General features: G+C 44.4%; 1 protein-coding gene across 1 annotated transcript in view; it reads left to right on the top strand.

The window, feature by feature from the left end:
• Nucleotides 1-1707: 1707 nt before the first annotated feature.
• RNF11 (ring finger protein 11) overlaps nt 1708-21414 on the top strand; it is a 36803-nt gene continuing 17096 nt past the window's right edge. The window contains exon 1 of the mRNA XM_004588664.3: nt 1708-2302. Within this exon, the coding sequence (XP_004588721.1) occupies nt 2180-2302 (123 nt within the window). The 5' untranslated portion in view covers nt 1708-2179. The remainder of the gene's footprint in view (nt 2303-21414) is intronic.

Below are 21414 nucleotides of genomic sequence, written 5' to 3' on the forward strand. Positions count from 1 at the left end.
GTAATCCTATATTTGCAGCAGCACAATCTACAATAGCAAAGACATGGACACAATCCAGATGTGCGTCCAAAGAGGAGTGGTTAAAGAAACTGTGGTACGTCTACTCCATGGAATATTATTCAGCCATTAAAAAGAATGAAATTATACAATTTGCGACCAAATGATCTCAGAGACCATTATGCTCAGTGAAATAAGCCAATCTCCAAAGGACAAATACCATATCTTCTCTTTAATATAAGAAAACCATCATGCAAATTAAAATGTATAGTGGTGGAATAATGGAGACTACCATAATACAGATGTGAAGATACAATGCCACATGCATTGCTACTTCTAAACAAAAGATGAACTCCCAATGAAACTGTAGGACATATCCAGACAATGGGATGACGGACTGTCCGGCATTGTCTGTACCAGCAATGTCGGAGCACACTTAAATAGCAGGCTGATGGAATTGTAACTCCTGATGAAGAAATGTACTGTTGTGACAATATGGGGAAAATTAGTTGGGGGATAGGAATTGGGGTGAGGGGAATTCTAGACTACACAGAATTGTATGATAAATTCAAAAATTAAAGCAAAAATTTAAAAAGTAAAAACAAAGAAGCCAGGACTTAAACTGGCACTCAAATAGGATGTCAGCACTGTAGGTAATGGCTTAAACCTGCTACACCACAATGCCAGATGTACAATAAACAAATTTTAAGTGATTTTACACTGACCAGGATTTCTCCCAACCTCAACAATCGCCGCCCTCCTATACCACAGCTAGGGAGCTCTTTCTCTTTACATTCCCAACCACCAAGGTCCCTGCCACCACCATCTCTTGCCCAGGCTCCTGCAATCGACTCTCCGGTCTCCCAGTCCAATACAGCAATTGCACAGTTGACCAACTTATCTCTTTATTAAATGTAAATATAGTCAAGTGATGCTCCTGTTTAAAGACTCCAAAGGTTTCCTAAACAACCTTTCAATGAGTGGCCTTCAAGTCTGACGGCCCCTCCATGAATCCTCTGCTCCTTCAGAAATTGTGAATCCGACGCTTTCAGAAACAGGAGTCCTTCTGCGCCTCCTCTGTCCTCTCCTGCTTTAGGAGGGCCCAGAAGAGAGCAGGTTCGTTTGGGTGAGGACCAGAAACGATTCTTGGAAACAGAAGTGTTAAGCCACCATGGACCGGAACAATCTCACTTTGGAGTCTCTGTTCTACAGAATCAATATCCTGTTTAACTCCTTTCAAATTCCATATAACCTTTTTGCTGTAAAAAAAAAAAATTAAATGATCATAATTTTGATTTTAAAATTGTTGGGCTTCCAAATTGTTTGACACTTTACTCTGAAGGGATAAGGGAGGGACCATTTCACATTTTAACCACTCCAATAGGGTTTTATAAACAGACCGCTTTGCAGAAGGTGGTGACAAGACTGTCAGAGGCGTGTACAGGTAAGAGCTGGGATCTCGGCGGGGCGGGAGCCGCGTCCTCAGGGACGCGCGGGACATCAGGGGTTTCCGCGCGCGGGGCGAGGAGCCAAGCTGTCAGCTCCAGAAGCAGAAACTGACGCAGCCCCAGGAACAGCTGCCAGTCGAGGGGGAGGAGAGGCCAGCGGCGTCGCTAGGGCCGCCCTCGCCTCCTGGCGCCGGGGGCGGGACCAGGGCACGCACGGCGGGATGACGCAGCTCTCCGCCGCCCTTCTAGACACCGCCGCCGCCGCCGCGCTGAGGCGGAGTAGGATGAGGCCCGCGTCCGCGGCGCGGTTGTCGGCGGGGGCAGCAGCAGCTGAGGCAGCAGCTGAGGCAGCCGCGACGGCCGCGCCTCCCGCTCCTGACCTAGATTAAGCTCGGCAGCCCCGTGGCCGCCGCCGCCGCCGCCACCGCCGCCCCGCGGGGGGGCGGGGTGGGGAAGTGTCTCGTCTCCCCGCCCCCCCGGCGGCGCGGCTTCGTCGGAGGCCCCCGGCGCGACCCCAGCCGAGCCCGCGGCCCAGCCCTGAGCCTCCACCCCCGGGGGCTGGCATGAGCGGCCCCTCGGCGGCGCCGGGGGGCGGGGGAGCTGCCGCCGCCTGAGCTCCGGGCCTGGCCTTCGACCCGCGGAGCTTGCGAACGACCCCCGCTACTTACTGCTCTTTTCCTTCTCCCCCCCCACCCCCGAACCCTCCAAGATCACACACACAACCGCCCCGGAAGATGGGGAACTGCCTCAAATCCCCCACCTCGGATGACATCTCTCTGCTTCACGAGTCTCAGTCGGACCGGGCCAGCTTCGGCGAGGGGACGGAGCCGGATCAGGAGCCGCCGCCGCCATATCAGGTAGGGGAGGGTGTGTGTTGGCGAAGGAGGGGCGCAAGTTGCTAGGGGCACTCTGGCCGAGATGGAGGGGGGCTTCGCGGCTGTGTCTGCCCCTGGCCTCGCGAGGCCTGCCGGGCGAGCGTGACCCGCTGAGGGCTGGGGCTGAGGGCTTCTGCTCCCCGTTCGAGAACAGAGATGTTGCTTCACCTCCGCTGGGGTACGCCGAGCCGGGTCCTCCCTGTCCTTGAGTTCTGGGGTTAGGATATGTGACCCTGTTCCCTTAACCAGCATCTTGGAAGTGGGGGGTTCACTTGTGGAAGTTTGGGAGTGACAGTTGTTTTCCTGTCTTTATGTCTACATCGTATGATTTGCTTATCGCATTGCCAGCTGGATTATGGGTTGGGGAGAAGTGGCTGCCCCCACCCAGCCCATTTATATTTTCATGTGATCACCCCCCCACACCCCATCTTTGTTAATAGGATCTGGTAGGTGTTCGTTTCTCCAAGTGGTGATTTTAGTCCCAGCGACTATTATACATTTGTTTATACACGTAGTTTTACTCCCTCCTCCTTTGCCCCACCCCTATGACATATCTTTTAAATGTGCTGACTTAATAAAAAGTTGATTATCTTGAACTTTGAAAACCTTATATCTGACTTTGGTTCCTTGTGTATCCGAGACTCTCTTAAATAGGTTTCCTTGCTTTTGGTACCACCCTCAGCCTCAGTTGTGTTCAAGATTAGTGAGGAAGTGTGACTTGGCAGATGTTAGAATCCATAATACTTGGGGAAACTTTTCCTCTGCTTTTCAGTTTTAAATACTAAGTAAAAACTTCTTTGACTACTCCTCCCTCCCCCCACCCAGAGTAATAGTCCTCAGTGTTTTCTTCCCGAAGGGATAGTTTTTTAAAAGCTAAAAATTCCTTTGTTGTTTCATGTGGTGACCTCATTATCTAGTGTTTTCTTTCTCATACCTGTGTCAGCGAGTCTCTCATCACACCAGAGAAACCTGATCACGTATATGCTGGTTTTCTGACTAAAGCCCTGCAGGGTTCAGTCTTCATTGTGCCATCCCAAGACCTTCATGACATCTCTGGCATTCTGTATTCCAGACCACCAAATGTTGGCTCTTCTCACCTCTGCCTTTGCTCCAGTTGCAGTCTGCTCGCAGCCCTTCCCCCCGACCCCAGGCCGGCCAGGTGGACACCTAATCCGCCTTAAGGACTCAGCTTTGGGATCTGAAGTTGTGCGGCTTCCTTCTCTCTTCCCCTGAATCCCTTGTCTACATCCAAGGGACTGAACTTGCTGGACTTTGTAAATCAGGGCCCATGACACTTTAGTGGTAAATCTTTGCTCAGGTGGATGTCTGTTGCATGCTGAGGGGCTCTCTGCCTCTCTAAGTTGCATGAAAGTAGGGACTGCGTTTCCAGCTTACTGTGATCTCCATTTACACACCTGCTCCTCCTAGTTGTCCCAAGGATCAAGTTAGATGTTGGTCCAAGTATCTTTGAAGCCGGTAAACTGCTCTTATTTCCCCCACCTCTTATAGACTATATGACGAAGGTGCTTATTTTAGTTTCATGAACATTTTTTTAGAGATAAAGATTTTTATTTCATAGTCCCCTGTGGTCCCTAATCCTTTCCTAAGCAAATTGAATTATCTTTGACTTGTTACTGTCTTTAAAAGATAGTTTAATCTTAGGATAAGTTTAGGATTTATGGGAAGTGTATTTGCCCTCTCCAGAAGGCAAGGTGGTAATGAGGACTTTTTGGTATCATGTACAGGCTTTTGGAAATGTGGTATTTTTGACAGTGGCTGTTTTTGTGGTTGCCCTTTTCTGAAGTAAATGACCCAGATACTGATACAAAATTTAGTATCAGTTGGAAGAAATAATTACTTGAAAGATGAAGCAAAAATACTTAAAATTGCCCACCTAAAGAACAGTTTAGAACAGTTATTTCAGGCGATCTCAAACATTAATTGAAGGTAAGTGATTTACAATATTTTCAGTTGACAAAGTAACTTTTTTCAAGGAACCATATATGATTAAAATAAAGGCTATAGGAATATTGGTTCATTGCTTTAGTTCTAATACAATGAGATATTTGAAAAGAAATGGCTGATTACACAAATAAGCATGTGAGGTCTTTTTTGTGTTTAAGTTGTACAGTGTACACATGCCAGGAGCTCTGCAAAGTAGGATCTAGTTGTTTCCTATTGGAATCTGACAGATTTAGTGTTATATTTGCTTAAAAGTTAGTTCTGTGCAATATCTATTTGGAGGCAATTGCAATTCAACATCTTAGAATTATGTGTAGGGGACCCTGCACGATAGCCTAGATCCCATATGGGCGCCAGTTCTAATCCCAGTGGCCCCGCTTCCCATCCAGCTGCCTGCTTGTGGCCTGGGAAGGCAGTCGGGGAAGGCCCAAAGCCTTGGAACCCTGCACCTGCGTGGGAGACCCAGAAGAGGCTCCTGGCTTCAGATCAGCGCAGCACCAGACGATGCAGTTACTTGGGGAGTAAATCATCAGACTGAAGATCTTCCTCTGTGTCTTTCCTCCTCTCTGTACATCTGACTTTCCAATAAAATAAATAAATAAATCCTTAAACAATTTTTTCCCAAAAAATACCCCAAAACTGTGTATATTCCTAGTCTAACCTGAAACATTAAATTCTTGTAATATTAAGTGGAAATTATTTATTTAGGGTTTTTAAAAATTATGTGGGTTTTTTTTAACCCTAGTTTTTATCACCTCAAGTTATTTGTTTTATGATAATGTGCTTAATCCCTATTCTTAAAATATTGGCAATGAAAAGATCAGTGTTTTTCTTGAAGTACAGGGTAGAAATGAGTTTAGTGCAATTGCCCAGTTTTTTTGTTAAGATTTATTCATTTAAAATAATTAGAGCTTGAGTGGAGGAAAGAGTGAATCATGAATCCATTGGTTCACTCCCCAGATGGCCTCAGTGGCTAGAACTGGACCAGGCTGAGGCCAAGAACTTCTTCCAAGTCTCCCATGTGAGTGGCCGGGATTCATGTACTTGGGCCATCTTCCTCTGCCTTCCCAGGTCACAAGCAGGGAGCTGGATCTAAAGTGGAGCAGCTGACTTGAACTTGTGCCTATATGCACAGCTGTTGTCATAGGCAGGCTTTACCCACCACGCCAACTGTACTGGTCCAGGTATACCTACTTCTTTCTGAATGCATAAAAATTGGAAGATTGTCTTGTTGGCAATGCAGGGAGAGTCATGAAAGGCTGAGGAAAGGACCCAGTAGGCAGCCACAGAGATTTATGTGAATGAACAGCTTCAGGTATCGTGATTAGCACTTTCAGAACCCTGTGATATGCTAATTCTGGGGCAACATTCTGTTAAAGGAACTTGATAGACTTGAACAACAAATAACTAGGCATAGATAGGGATTTCTCAGTTTTGTGGCAGTTATATAGTATATTGAAGATTTCCCATTCTTCCCCCTGTCTTAAATATTATTTGACTGATACTTTAGAGCTTTTAAAATCAGAAGAAAATAACATAGTACTGGTTTTGGAGTCAGAAGGACCTGTGGATATGCTATTTAGATGTAAAATGTGAAAAAAGAAGGAGAGTTTATCAGATTGTTCTTTGAGGAACTTTCTTTACAAATAAAACGTTTTTGATGTTTCACACCATGACTGGATACGTTTCTTCAAAGTCCTTTTTAAGACTTGTTCTAGCCTAAGAGCACAATAAAAGTTACCTGCCCATTAAAAATTCTTTTTAAGTGCTCTGAGCTGTAAATATTAATGTTTCTCCTGAAATCTTAAGAAGTTATTTTCATATATTGAAGAGGTTTTTTTTAAATGAAAATTATGCTTTTCATCAAGATCACTCAAATTATTTCACATAGTTTATTTAAAAATCATAATAAAGCCTTCTCTGATCACTTTTCCTTTTTGGGTTTGTCAGGGTTTGTTTTTGTTGTAGTTGTTAATAAAGTCATCTTTCTTTCTTTATTTGTTTGTTTATTTTTATTGGAAAGTCAGATATACAGAGAGGAGGAGAGACAGAGAGGAAGATCTTCCGTCTGTTGATTCACTCCCCAAGTGACCGCAACAGCCGGTGCTGTGCCGATCCAGAAGCTGGGAGCCTGAAACGTCTTCTGGGTCTCCCACACGGGTGCAGGGTTCCAAGGCTTTGGGCCATCCTTGACTGCTTTCCCAGGCCACGAGCAGGGAGCTAGATGGGAAGTGGGCCTGCTGGGATTAGAACTGGCGCCCCGGCTCAAGGCGAGGACTTTAGCCGCAAGGACTTTAGCCTCTAGGCCATGCTGCTGAGCCCAGGGTTTTTTTTTTAATGTTTAATTTGAAATAATTGTTAAGTAAATTTTAAGGTGTTTTTTTTTAAAGATTATTTTTATTGGGAAGGCAGATTAGATTTATAGAGAACAGAGACAGAAAGATCTTAAATTTACTCTTTCGCTCCCCAGATGGCCACAATGGCTGGAGTTGAGTTGTTCCGCAGCCAGGAGCCAGGAGCCTCCTTCAGGCCTCCCACATGGGTACAGGGTCCAAGGCTTTGGGTCATTCTCTACTGCTTTCTCAGCCACAAGCAGGGAGCTGGAAGGAAAGTGGAGTACCCAGAACAGGAACCTATGCCCATATGGGATCCTGGCACTTGTGGGGGGAGGGAGATTAGGCAATTAAGCTGTTGTTCTGGACCTATTAAGATTTTAATATTAATTAATTAGTGATGGTCCTGGTGTGGTAGTCTAGTGGCTAAAGTCCTCGCCTTGAACGTGCCAGGATTCCATATGGACGCCGGTTCTAATCCTGGCAGCCCTGCTTTCCCATCCTGCTCCCTGCTTGTGGCCTGGGAAAGCAGTAGAGGGCTGTCCAGAGCCTTGGAACCCTGCACCTGTGTGGGAGACCCGGAAGAGGCTCTTAGCTCCTGGCTTCTATATTTGATTTTCCAATTGAAAGAAAAAAATCATTTAAGAAAGTCTTAATTTGTTTTTCCAGATCATAATTTCCTCAATGAAAACAAAACATTCAACTTTTAAAAAAACCCTCACTGCAGTAGTATGACATCTTAATAAATTGTAGATACTCAATGAATGTTTGATTGACTTAGAATTGTGCTTTCCCCTATTCTCTCAACATCATAATTGAGGCCCTCATTAGTTTTCAGAATAAAAAATGATGTCTTCTCTGTCCCATTCAGTTCGCTCTTGCTGCTAGATGAATCCTGTCCCAGATCAGATCCCTTGCTGCCTTTTTTTTTTAGGATTTATTTATTTTTATTGGAAAGTCAGATATACAGAGAGGAGGAGAGACAGAGAGGAACATCTTCCATTCCCCAAGTGACCACAACGGCCAGAACTGAGCCAATCCAAAGCCAGGAGCCTCTTCCAGGTCTCCCACGCAGGTGCAGGGTCCCAAGGCTTTGGGCCATCCTCGACTGCTTTCCCAGGCCACAAGCAGGGAGCTGGATAGGAAGAGGGACTGCGGGGATTAGAACCGGTATCTATATGGGATCCTGGTGTGTTGAAGGCAAGGACTTTAATCACTACGCTATAGTGCCGGGCCCCAAATCCCTTGCTTCTTAATGACCCTGTAGGGCTAATCCCTGTAGATCTCTCAGCATTCAAAATTATGATCTGGATCTTGTTATTTTTCTAACTGTTGCCTTGTATTTTCCTTTATACAACCCTTACTCCAGTCAGATTGAAGTTTCTGTATTCCGTGTATACGTGTGTGTGTAATTTATGTATTTCCCTTTTTCTGTCTTTGCTTATTTTATCCCCTTTGCCCAGAATGTTCTTTTTTTTTTAAGATTTATTTATTTTTACTGCAAAGTTAGATATACACAGAGGAGGAGAGACAGAGAGGAAGATCTTGCGTCCGACGATTCACTCCCTAAGTGAGCCGCAACGGCCGGTGCTGCGCCAATCCGAAACCAGGAGCCAGGAACCTCCTCTAGGTCTCCCACACGGGTGCAGGGTCCCAAGGCTTTGGGCCATCCTTGACTGCTTTCCCAGGCCACAAGCAGGGAGCTGGATGGGAAGTGGAGCTGCCGGGATTAGAACCGGCCTCCATATGGGATCCTGGCACATTCAAGGCGAGGACTTTAGCCTCTAGACCACGCAGCCGGGCCCCCAGAATGCTCTTTTAATTATCACTCTCATGAATTGTGAATAGAAGAATTCTGATCTTCCCAAGGTAAATTTTCTTAATCTGAACTCACCTAGCACTTTGTTTACCTTCCTCGGACACTTTAACCTTCCAGTTGTAATCATTTGTGACAGTGTCACATTTCCTCAGCTAGGATCCAAGTCTGACTCATCTTTGAACACCTATGACTATGATAGCTGGCACAATTCTGGAGTAAATGTGAAAATCAGGTATTACATTTTGCTGTAAAACTAGGAAGCTTCGACTGCTGGATTCTCTGCGGTTGTTTCCATGAATTCTTTGTGTTAGCATTTGGGCTATTATTTAAGTTTGTTTAAAAGGCAGAGCAACAGAAAGGAAGGGAGTGCTGGGTCACTCCGCAAAGGCCACAGTAGCCAAGTCTGGGCCAGACTAAAGCTACTCTGAACTTCATTCAGGTGTCCCAGTTTCTTTTCAGGCCCATTAGCAGTGAGGTAGGTTGGAAGCAGAGCAGCCAGGACTCAAACCTGTATCCCTGTATGAGATGCTAATGTCAAGTTGCGGCTTAACCCACTGTTCTACAATTCTGGCCCTCTTGGCTTCTTGTTTTTAATTAATAAAATGAATGAGCTTTGGGAAAGTTAATCTCTTCTCTTCTTTTTTGTTTAGATTCAGTTTTGTTTTCTGTGGAGGTCTAATTGCTTAGTTGTCTTTTTATAAATAAACAACAATTATTTGCTACATATGTAAGAATTACACGGTGCTAATCTGTTCTGGATGTCCTTTAAGGTTATCCACTGAATTTAAGGCTGTGTGCTCCTTTAAGTGTAGGACAGTCTGTGTCAGTTTTGTTCTAGAGCTAATTATAGGGTAATGTGAGAAGATATGGGCTGAGTTAGTTGGTGCGTATGATTTGAGAACTTGATTTTCTTAAAATATTTTAAAAGTGTAAGACTTAGTAGAAACTTCTGTTGTGGAATTTCAGTCTTTAACAGTTTCATTGTGGTAGAGTGGGATTTTTTGACAATGCCTAATATGTTTTGTTTGATTTCTCATTAGTAGGAAAATTACTACAGAATGGCTGCTGTACGCTATGCATGGCTTTTAGCTTGTGGCATGTACTTAGTCATCTTTCTTTACTATTGCCTCACATAAATTCTGAAAACAAACAGAATGTCAAGGATAATTACAGCTACAATCAATTAGAAATGTATTTTTTTATCATGCTTCAATACTACAATAGATTGTAAATAATTATTGTTTAGTGGGTATAAAGTTTTCACAGGATGAAGGTCTTGGAGATGGGTAGTGGTAATAGTTATACAGCGTTGTAAGTGTGGCTTTTGGTTGTTAAAAGCTTATTTATTTTTATTGGAAAGTCAGATCTACAGAGGGAAGGAGAGACAGAGACAAAGATCCTCCATCTGCTGGCTCACTCCCCAAGTGGCCACAACAGCCAGAGTTGAGCCAATCTGAAGCCAGGAGCCTCTTCCAGGTCTGCCACACAAGTGCAGGGTTCCAAGGCTTTGGGCCATCTACTGCCTTTCCAGGCCACAAGCAGGGAGCCAGACAGGAAGTGGAGCAGGTGGGACACGAACCAGCACACATATGGAATCCTGGTGCTTGCAAGGCGAGGATTTTGCCACTGGTCATTTCACTGGGCCCATTGTGTTTTTTTTTCTTAACAAATAAATAAACAAAACACCTTTTTAAAAATATTTATTTATTTGAAAGCCAGAGCTACAGAGAGAAAAGAGGAAGAAACAGATCTTCCATTTACTGGTCCATTTCCCAGATGGTTGTAATGAACAGAGCTGAGCCAAGAATCTAGAGCTTTACCTGCATCTCCCAAGTGGGTGGGAGGGGCCCAAGCACTTCCACTATCTGCTGCTGCTTATCAGGAAGTTTGATTGGAAGCTCAGCAGCTTAACAACCCCCTGTGCTGTAGCACCCCTGGAGGGTGGGAGTGTCACAAGCTACAGCCTTACCTGCCCTGCCACAATGACAACCTTTAAATATTTTCTGTAGATTGTTTATTTGCTTAAAGGGCAGAGTGACAGAGGGACACACCAGAGCAAGAACAGCATCCACTGGATTATTCCCTGTTTAGCAACAGTGACCACAGCTGGGCCAGGGTGAAGCCAGGAGCTTCGTTTGGGTCTCCCTTGTGAGTGGCTAGTGCCCAAGTTCTTGAGCCATCTTCTGCTTTTCCAGGGGCATTAGCAGGGATCTGTGGGCATGGTAGTAAACCTGTGTCCCAATGGGATACCAGCTGGTAGCTTAATCCCTGAACTACAAAGCTGGCCTTTGAATGTGTTTTATACCACTTTACACTACATGTAAAAATGGATAAGATTGTGCATTTGTTATGTATATTTTAAAACATTAAAAATTGAAAGAAATTGTGATTGCTTATTGCCTAATCCCCAGGTGTAAGTGGCCAAACCGCATAGGGCACCTGCTCATGTCCCTTTTGTCCACTTCATCTAGCTGCCTGCTTATGGCCTAGGAAAGCAATAGAGGATGGCACAAGGCCTTGGGACCCTGCACCTCTGTGGCAGACCTGGAAGAAGCTCCTGGTTCCTGACTTTGGATCAGCTGATGCAGCCATTTAGGAAGTGAACCAGTGGATGAAAGATTTTTTTTTTTTTTTAATTTTTGGGGGTTATTTTTATTGAAAAGTCAGATTTACAGAGAGGAGAGACAGAAAAACATCTTCCATCTGCTGGTTCTCACCCCAAGCGTACACATCAGCTGGAGCTGAGCTGAAAGGGAAGAGGAGCAACCAGATTATGAACTGGCACCCATGTGGGATCTCAGAGCATATAAGGCGAGGACTTGACCCACTAGGCTACCGTGCTGGGCCCAAATAGAAGATCTTTTCTCCTCTCTGTGAATGTGCCTTTTCAATAAGTGAATAAAATTAAAAATCAAAAGATTGAATCTTTTAGTCTCTTTAGCTGGAAGTCTATGCAGAATCTAATACTTGGATACTAGTTGTTTTTCCTGTTTTGTATTTCAATCACCTATGCAATCTAATAATTTTTCACTAACATAGTTTCTATGCACACACACCCAAAAATATAGGAAATAAAAATGGTATTGTTCGCTTTTAAAAAGAAGCCGAGTCCTTAACCAGTAACCTGTAATTCTGGGTCACTATTCAGGTGGCAATAATGATCTAAATGAAAGTGTAAGGTGGTGATACAAATCATCAGAGTGATTGTGAAGAATCTGAGGAAGAGATTGCTGAGAGTGAAAAGTGAAGCAAAACAAAGTAATATGAATCACTTCTTGGAATTTACTTGACATACTGATTTTTATATTCAGCTTGGCTTTATGGTATGTTTTTAATCCTCAAGTTTTTATTTTGACTAGGAATGCTTCAAGATAAATTATATGAATGCATATACCTATCTTTTAATTAAATAGTCAACCTGGAGCATGCTCTCAGGGGTCTGGTGAGTAATTATTTTCTTAATCTAGAGAGCCTCCAGTAAGGTAACTAAGGGATGTGACAGTGTGGGAATGGAGAAAGCAACCCTCCCAATATGTTTCTAAAATTATTAAAATTTTCTGAAAACTCAACGAAGTTGAATGACTTTGAGAAATGTGAGGCTTTTATAACCGACTGAACCAGTTAAAATTACATGTAATTTTGTAAAACAATTTAAACAGCAGTTTACCATAAACTAAATACCAAGACCTTAAGGATAATAAACGGATGCTTGATTCCTAGTTTCATCTGTATCAGCGTATGTGTGTTAGACACCAAAGGGAAAGGAGAACTGGGTTCTAGTTCTCTGAAGGAGCAGACATTTCAGTTAAGTAGACAAGATTAATATATGTACATGTATATGAAACAATGTATATGAAACAGCTTATACTCAAGAATTTTTTATAAAGGATTTATTAGAAAAGCAGATATACAGAGAGGAGATGCAGAGAGAAAGAGCTTCGGTCTGCTGGTTCACTCCCCAAGTGGTCGCAACAGCTGGAGATAAGCCGATCCAAAGCCAGGAGCCAGGATCCTTTTTTGGGTCTTTCAAGGCTTTGACTTGACTGCTTTCCCAGGCCACAAGCAGGGAGCTGGATGGGAAGTGGAGCAGCTGGGATTACAAACACTGAATTACCAAAATCAAGTCATTTAGCAAATCCTACATTTCACATACTTACCATTTGTTTTGTGGTAAGAACATTTAAACTCTGCTTTCATTGCTGTCATTGTGACATAGCAGGTTAAGATGCTGCCTGTTACCTGCCTTTGCCAGCATCCCAAATAGGTGCTGTTCCACTCCCCATTTGTTCTCTGATGATGTGCTTGGGAAAGCAGCAGAAAATGGCCTATGAACTTGGGTCACTACACTCAACATGGGAGACAGTGAATGAAAGTGAATGAAACTTTGGTCTAGCCCAACTCTGGCTGTTGCTGTCAGTTGAGTAAACCAATGGATGGAACATCTCTCTTTTCCTTCTCAATATTTCTACCTTTGAAATAAGTCTTATTTTTTTTAAAGCTATTTTGCAATTTTCAAATATATAGAACATATTGTTAAACTCTGTCCCCATATTGTTAATAGATGTCCAGAGTCATACATCTGTTTTACTTTTGGCATTCTGATATGTGAATATTATATTTCAGTGTTTATGTATTTGTTTTTCATATCAAAAAATTATTTAGAGTTATAGAGAGAAGGAAGGACAGAGGTCATCTGTCTGCTGCTTCACTCTTGAGATGGCTATAACAGCCAGGAGCTTCATCTGGGTTTACTACCTGGATGGCAGGAGCCCAGGCACTTGAGCCATCTTCTACTGCTTTTCCCAGGCATGTTATCAAGAAGCTGGATGGAATGTGGAGTAGTCAGGAAATGAAGCAGCCCCCACAAGGGATTCTGGGATACAGATTGACACAGTGATTTTAATTTGTATTTCTCCAGTGAATGCCATGACTGAGAATGCTTATGTATGCTTGTTAGCCTTTTAGATATCGTCTTTTATGATGTCTTTTGTCCAATTAAAAGAAAAAAAAAAGAAAAGAAAAACTTGGGAGGCAGTGAGACAGAGACCTTGTATCTCCTGGTTCATTCCTCCAATATAGCAGGGTTGGGCCTGGGTGGAACAGGAAGCCAGCAGCAACTGGCTATCTGCGTCTCCTATGCAGGATGGCCCAAGCCCTTGAGCCATCACCTGCTGCTTCCAGGTTACACATGAACAGGAAGTTGGGGTTGGAAGAGGAGCTGGGTCTGAGTCCAAGTACCTCAGTATGAGATATGGATCTTCCACCACTGGACTGAAGACCTGCTCTTGGTCACCTGAGTAAAGTATAATATGTAGTTTTCTTAATTATCTTCATGGAGCTATACAACTATTACCAACTAATTTTAGAATCTTCATTATAACACAAGAAATTCTACAGCTATTACCGCTCCCCATTTTACTCACATTCCTGACAAGCATAAATTCATTTCCTGTCTTTATTGGTTTATCTATTCTGAACATTTCACAGAAGTGGATTCATAGTAATACAGGCCTTCTGTGGCTGATGTCTTTTTGTTGTTGTTGTTGTTCAGAAAGTTACAAAGAGAGGAAGAGACAGTTTTCCAACCACTGGTTCATTCTCCAAAGGACTACAATAGCTGTGTCTGGGCCACATTGAAGTCAGGAGCCTGGAACTTCTCTTTTTCGCATGGTGCAGATGTCCAAGCACTTCAGCCATTCTGTGCTGCTTTTGCAGGCACATTGTTAGGAGCTAGATTGGAAGTGGAGTAGCCAGGATTTGAACCAGTGCCCTTATGGAATGCCATTGTCAAAAGGAAGTTTAAGGGCCTGGCATGATAACTCAGTGGCTAAATCCTCACCTTGCATGCGTCAGGGATTCCAGATGGGCACCAGTTCATGTCCCAGCTGCTCCACTTCCCATCAAGCTCCCTGCCTGTGGCTTGGGAAAGGACGGCTGCATGGACCCTGCATCTACAGGGAAGACCTGAAAGAAACTTGGTTCCTGGCTGTGGATCAGCTTAGCTCTGGTTATTGCAGCCACTTTGGGAATGAACCAACAGACAGAGAATCTTCCTCTGTGTATCTGCTCTCTGTAAATGTGCCTTTCCAATTAACATAAAATGAATCTTAAGAAAAGGTTTAACATGCTATTCTACAATTTGGCTCTAGCCCATCTCTTCTACTTCGTGTGATTTCAAGATTTATCTATGTTATAGCATGTATCAGAAATTATCCATTTTAATTATACCACTGTATATCATTTGATTTGTGTCTATGTAAATAGCTATAAAGATGTGTTTATTTATTTGAAAAAAGGATTGGCAGAGAAAGAGCCAGCTTCAGTTTCTCTGCTTACTCTCCAAATGCCTATGACTGCCAGGGCTGGGCCCAAGCAAAGCCAGTAGCCAGAAACAGCTCATCCAGAGTGTCCCATGTGGATGGCAGGGACCCAAGTACTTGGTTTATCATGTGCTGCCTCCCAGGGGCATTAGCAGGATGCTTGCTTGGAAGGAGAGCAGCTGAGACTCCAATCAGTCGCTTTATATGAAATACAAGAGTCTCAAACAGTATCTTTTTATATGCATAAGCTCTTTTAGTAAAAAAACAAAAAAAAGCTTTATTTTTATTTGGAAGGTGTGTTTACAAGGAGAAAGATCTCACTCCCCAAATGGCCACAATGGCCCTCAAGCTGAACCAAATCAAACCAAGAGCCTGGAGCTCTCTCCAGGTCTCGCACATGGGTGCAGGGGCCAACGGACTTGAGCCATTTTTTACTGCTTTCCCAGGTCATAAGCAGGAGGCTGAACTGGAAACTGAGGCACCTGGGACTAGAACAGGTACCACCCATATGGTGTGCTGACACTGTAGATGGAAGTTCAGCTTACTGAGTGCCTGGCCCCTAAACATTTTAACCAGGGTCTCTGTTTTAGCTATTCTAATTAGAGTTGACTTTTTTTAACACTAGTTTGTTCAGCTTTTTTTACTTGTTAGAATGGATAGTTCTAAATTTCTTTAATGCCTGTTGGGAGCATAGAAGTTTTTATTTTAATAATAATTCTATGGAAGTGAATAACTCCACTTACTGAAGATGAAGAAACAGGTTTAGCAGTAAAGCAGGGCAGCTAGAGAAATTGAATGTGAACAGTAGAATAACAGCATGGTGTAGGATTGTAAAATAATAACAACAATAATAGTAATAATAATAGGTATGGAAGACCAGATCCAGCTCAAAGACAGTAACAGGTAGTCCTTGGGGCCCGCTGACTGTAGAGTAGTTCAAAAGAAGAATGCTGGAATGAAGTCTGTGTAGTGATACCTGAAGTAATGAGACTCCTTTACAATAATGTGCATCTTGAAAAAAAAATCGAACAAAATGAGTTTCATATGGCACACTAGTGCTTTATTACACTGATTACACTGGTCGGATACTCATGCATGACATGTTTTGAATGTAAATGGCCCTACTCTCAGCAAAATTCTGAAGTTAGCAAACTGTGCACAGTATCTGCTTTCCTGTCTTTGGTGATTGCTCTTTTTGCACAAAGTGATTGAGGATTCCATATCTAATCTTTTCAAATGAATTTTGAATCTTTAATACCAATCATTTTACTGCAGTATGATGTAGATGTATTTTAGCATTGCCTCTGTAGGAGTTGGTGTATCTACCCTTGACACCTAGATCCTCCTTCCCCTGCCACACAGTTTTCCGACAGTAGCTGGATTGCTTGTTCAGAGAATTACTAGATTAATGGAGCCTGTATCTCACTTTCATATGAGACCATGAATTGTGAGTGTCCCATTTGGCTGTTCTAAAACCTAAAGCCAGTGGTTCTTGAGCAGGGTGACATTTGGCACTGTCTTGAGATATTTTTGTCGGCTTATGGGGAATGGTATGCTGCTGGCATACCTGGTGATGCGCAGGTAGTCCCTTACAACAAAGAATGATATGGGCCCAGCGGCGTGGCCTAGTGACCAAAGTCCTCACCTTGAAAGCGCTGGGATCCCATATGAGCGCTGGTTCTTATCCCGGCTGCTCCACTTCCCATCCAGCTCCCTGCTTGTGACCTGGGGAAGCAGTCGAGGATGGCCCAAAACCTTGGGATCCTGTACCCATGTGGAGACCTGGAAGCGGTTCCTGGCTCCTGGCTTCAGATCGGCGCAGTACCCGCCGTTGCTCTCACTTGGGGAGTGAATCATCGATGGAAGATCTTCCTCTCTGTATATCTGACTTTGCAATAAAAATAAAATAAATCTTAAAAAAGAAACAAAAAAACAAAGAATGGTATGAACTGAGATATCAGTTGTGCCTAGATGGAAATGCTTCACCAAGCAAACATTTTTCATTTCCACCTCAGGCTTTTAATTAAGTTGCTGTTCTTTGACCTACAAAATGGGAATGATCTTTGCAAAGATTAATGTGTGAAAGCATTTAGGACCTGACATACAGTAGTAGGAACTCTGCTGAATAAATGGACTACATTTTTATGTTCTGCAGTGTGTACCCTTTCATTCAATCAACCTGATTAGGGGAAATTCTGTCTTTTGATCCATTGTCACTCTAAACCACTTATGCTAGTTATTCCCACATTTCAGCAGATAAAATATTTCTTAGCTTCTTAATATTTTTGATTTTAAAAATAATGGTTATCAATACTGCTGAAACAGTATTGTTTAAATACAAGATAATCTATCTGTTTTCAGTGAATTAAATGTTGGTAAGGTGAGTAAGTAGTGACTTAATAATTTCTTTGATCACTTCTTGTAAAATATGCATGAAAGGTTTGTGGTTGTTGAGATTCTCATGGTGTGTCACTGATTATAAGTTGATGTTAGGTATCAATTAAAAGTTTTGATAATTGGTGAAGCTCATTAGCGATCTTTTTTATACGTGCACCTTAGTTTCCAATGCATATTCTACACAAGTTACAGTTTTCTGTATTTTATAGGAATTGCTGTTACATGACTGTGCCAAAGAAGTTTAATTTGTTATTTTTTAAGAATTTTTGGGAGGTAAACCAAGTAACAGTTTTTTTCCCTAACATAATATTCAATTTATTGTTTTGAGGTAACATTTTAATTTATAGTATACTCAAAGGCTTACTGGATGTACTAAATGAAAAGATCAGCAAATACAAAGTGAAATAACCATATGCCAGCAGGAAAATTGGCAAGATCAAATGAAGATGTTTAGATAAAAGTAAATTTCATGGTAGTCACAAATCTGAGAACAAGAGTGTATAATTTCTATCAATTTGTTTGACAAAGATTTAAAGTCTGATAACATGTTTTGTCAGTCAAAAGTCACATGAAGTCACCTTTTCACAGAGAAAAGGCAATATACTTTGTTTCTTTTTTAAAGATTTATCATTTTTATTAGAAAGGTAGATTTACAGAGAGAAGGAAAGACAGAGAACGATCTTAAATCTGATGGTTCATTCCCCAAGTAGCTGCAATAGCCAGAGCTGAGCTTATGCAAAGCCAGGTCTCCCACGCGGGTGTGCAGGGTCCCAAGGCTTTGGCCCATCCTCGACTGCTTTCCCAGGCCACAAGCAGGGAGCTGGATGGAAAGTGGAACAACCGGCACATGAAGCAGCACCCATATGCAATCTTGGCACAAGGCAAGGAATTTAGCCACTAGACTATTGTGCTGGCCTTTTTTTTTATTTAAGGATTTATTTCTCTTGAAAGTAGGAGAGGGAGAGGGAGGGTACAAACTTGGAGCCCAGAGCTTCAGGATCCTAAGCCCTTGGAACAATAAGCTGGATGGAACCTGGAACAGCCAGGTCTAGAACTGGTACCCATATGGATTGCTTGCACCACAGGTGGAGGATTAGCTTGCTTCACCCCCCAGTACTTTTTTTTTTGACAATTTTTACATAGTTAATTTGGGTAAAAAGGCTCAAGGGCTATAGGAAAGTGGGTAAGACTATTATTTCCATATTGTTTCCTTCATGTATCTGAGGTAAACGAGGATATTGAGGGAGAAGCCCCACCCAATTTCCCACCCACCCCAAGTCCCAGATTTGGGGCATGCTCCGAGGGTCTTGCTCACATGGTTTGGATAGTTCACCAGTTATGAATTGCTGCCACTCTCACCACCTCAAGCACAATGAGGTCGTTGAAGAATCCACTGATTGACATAATCCATCATAGAGTCTCCATTTACCCCGTATTTCGCTGCCAACATATAGCTGAGGTGGTTGATTGACTTATTCTGTCTTCTGTCTTTTCTTGGTTAGGGTTCTGAGTCCGGCAGTTCGATTGCAGAGATCCCAAAGAAACTTTGTCTGAGGTGATCCCAGGCCTGATTCTTGTATGTACTAGCAAGTACAGGGCCCAGCACAGTCCATCGCCCCTATCAGCTGGTGGTTGCAATTGCTGGGTTGGTTCTGTTTTCAGCCCCGACTTCCACTGGAACCAATGGGTGTTTCAGAGCAGCCTGGCTCTGCCCAGCACGTACTTGGCCCTCACATAAACCAGTGGGAGCTGCAGCCTAGTCAGAATGACCCACAATAACCCCCACCAGGCCCGCCCCGCCCTGGTTTGCCAGTATGTGTGGCAGACTAGTCCAGTCTGTCCCGCATCCCATTTGGCTCTCATACATGTCAGTGGGTATTGAAGCTTAGATCCATCTAACCAGCTCAACAATCCAGCACTCACGGGTGTTGTTGGGTGCCTTTCTGTCTAGCCACTCCAGCCTCTGTCCTAGTTTTTGTGCCCTCCCGTGGGGGGGGGGGGGTGGTAACCCAAGAGGGAAGAGCCCACTATTTCCCTCCAAGGTCTCTCCCACTCCCGGATTATGCACTCTCCAGGTGGTTCTGTGGTTTGACTTGACAGAATTAGCCCCCAGTGCCAGCTTCTGCCAGCTGATGCTGTGGCTAAGCCCAAACAACCCTCACCCATTCTAATTTTGTTTGCACCAGTAGGAATAATCCGCCCAGCCTGGCTTTTCCCTGATCTAGTCCACATGAGGCGACAGGTGTTATAGCCCTGCTTAATCTGGTCTGCCCCCATCCCAGCCCACGCTCTCCAGTGGGAGTAGCTGTCCAGCAAGGGAACCACCCCTTATTCCCCTGCTGGCTCTGCCCCCTCCCTTCCTGGTTCTCACGTGTGCTGGATGGGTGCTGTGGTCACATCCAGTACAGGCAACCTCACCCTGGCATTCCGTATTGTGGACTGGTTTTTGTCGCAACCGAACCTGGCCCGACCCACACTCTGTTCTGGTGCTGGGATTTGCCAGTGGATGACGTGAACTGATTCAGCCTGGTCTGCCCTCGTCCCATGCCAAATGTATGCCAGTGGGAAACTTTCCATGGCCTACTCTGGGCTGTTTCCATTCATGTTTCTTGCGCTTTCCCGCAGGATCTGTGTCCTGCCAGAGGAGTTGCCCAGGCTCCTCCATCAGAACCTCTCCCAATGCCAGATTTTGCACATACCAGGGGCTCCATGAGCCAGCCCTACTCAGTTTACTTCCTGTCCTAGTAGGAACAGTGGCTTTTCCTGACTGGCCTTCAACCCAAACTGGTCCTTGCTGTTGGATGTTTCAGCCCAGCCACGGCTTGTCCATACCCCCGTACAGGTCACACATGGTTCAGTAGGGGTTGAGACCTAGCCTGGTCTGTCCCACATCTACCCTGGTCCTCCATGACACCAGACGGTGTTGGGTTCTGGCCCAGCCTGGTGGGTCCAGTCCCAGTCCACACTTGTGCCAAGGGATACTACAACTGTTTCCAGCCCATGTGCCCCTTGGTGGGAGCCTCAACCCAGCTAGGGTTGTCCCCTTAGCTCCCCAATCGGGCCTGTTCCCAGCCATAGATCATGCGCATGCCAGTGGTTGCTCTGACTCAGCTTGGCTCAGCCCCTCACTTGTCCCGGCTTCTGCCTTGGACACTGTGGCTCAGCGTCCCCGACTCATGCAGACCAGTAGGTGCAAGAGCCTAGCTCAGCATGACCTGTGCTCCATCCTGGTTTCTAGTTTTGCTTGTGGGCTAAGGTTTGCTCAGTCCTGCCCGGTACATCCCGTTCCATTACCAACTGGTGCATTAGCCAGCCATTGGAGCTACTTTGCCCAGCTTGTCTGACCCCCAGGTCTGGACCACATGTTCACCAGCGGGAACTATAACTCGCTAGAGGAGTTGCACAGGTTCCTCCACTTGATTCCCTCCCAGGCCCAGTTTTCATACGTGCCATTGGGTTTTAGGCCAGTGCTTGGTGTACTCTGGCCTTCCATTTGGCCTTGTATGAGCTGGTGAATGTTGCAGCCCAGCCCACCCACACCCTATTGAGGATGCACATTCAGGTGCTGCTGCCTTGACCAGTCCAGACTGTTGTGGGTTCCTTTACCTGTGATTGATGGCAGGCTCCTTGGTCACACCTAGCTTAGTCTATCACCACCCCAACTCTTCAGCTAACCAGTGGGGCTAGGATTTCCACAGGATTTGACCCATACATCCACTACAGAATCTACACCCGGGTACGGTTCTCGAGTGCTTGTTAATGTCATGGCCTTGCCAAATGTAACCCATCTCTTGATCCATCATCATATCAGGTAATAGGATATGATCCTGCTGGACAAGCCCCAAGCCTTAGCTTTTGCATGAACTGGTGTTCGGTGCTCAGCATTGCTAAGTGATTAGCACGTTCTTCAAAGGATGAGTAACTGTCATTGGGAATCTTTACGATTGATTAACGTCCTAGAAGCTCAGGGGGTTCAACCTGGAGCTACCTAAGCAGCGATTCAAAGAACCAAAACCCCAGAGCTGCCTGGCCGGGCGGCCAGCAGCAAAGCTCACCATGTGCACGTGGTGGCTGGCTTCTGGGATTCAGGGATGAAACACCCCGTCCTAAGACCCACCCACTGCCAAGAGGCTACATGAAGTTTAAACCTCCAGGCCCAAGGTCGTGCCCCTCCCCAATCCGTCCACCACCCAATGAGAGTGGCAGGTGGGCCTACGTAGCCCAACCCCAGAGACCTCCCCACTCGGTCAGTGTACTCATCCC

The sequence above is a fragment of the Ochotona princeps genome, chromosome 2 (genome assembly GCF_030435755.1).
Source record: "Ochotona princeps isolate mOchPri1 chromosome 2, mOchPri1.hap1, whole genome shotgun sequence".
NCBI classification, from domain to species: Eukaryota; Metazoa; Chordata; class Mammalia; order Lagomorpha; family Ochotonidae; genus Ochotona; species Ochotona princeps.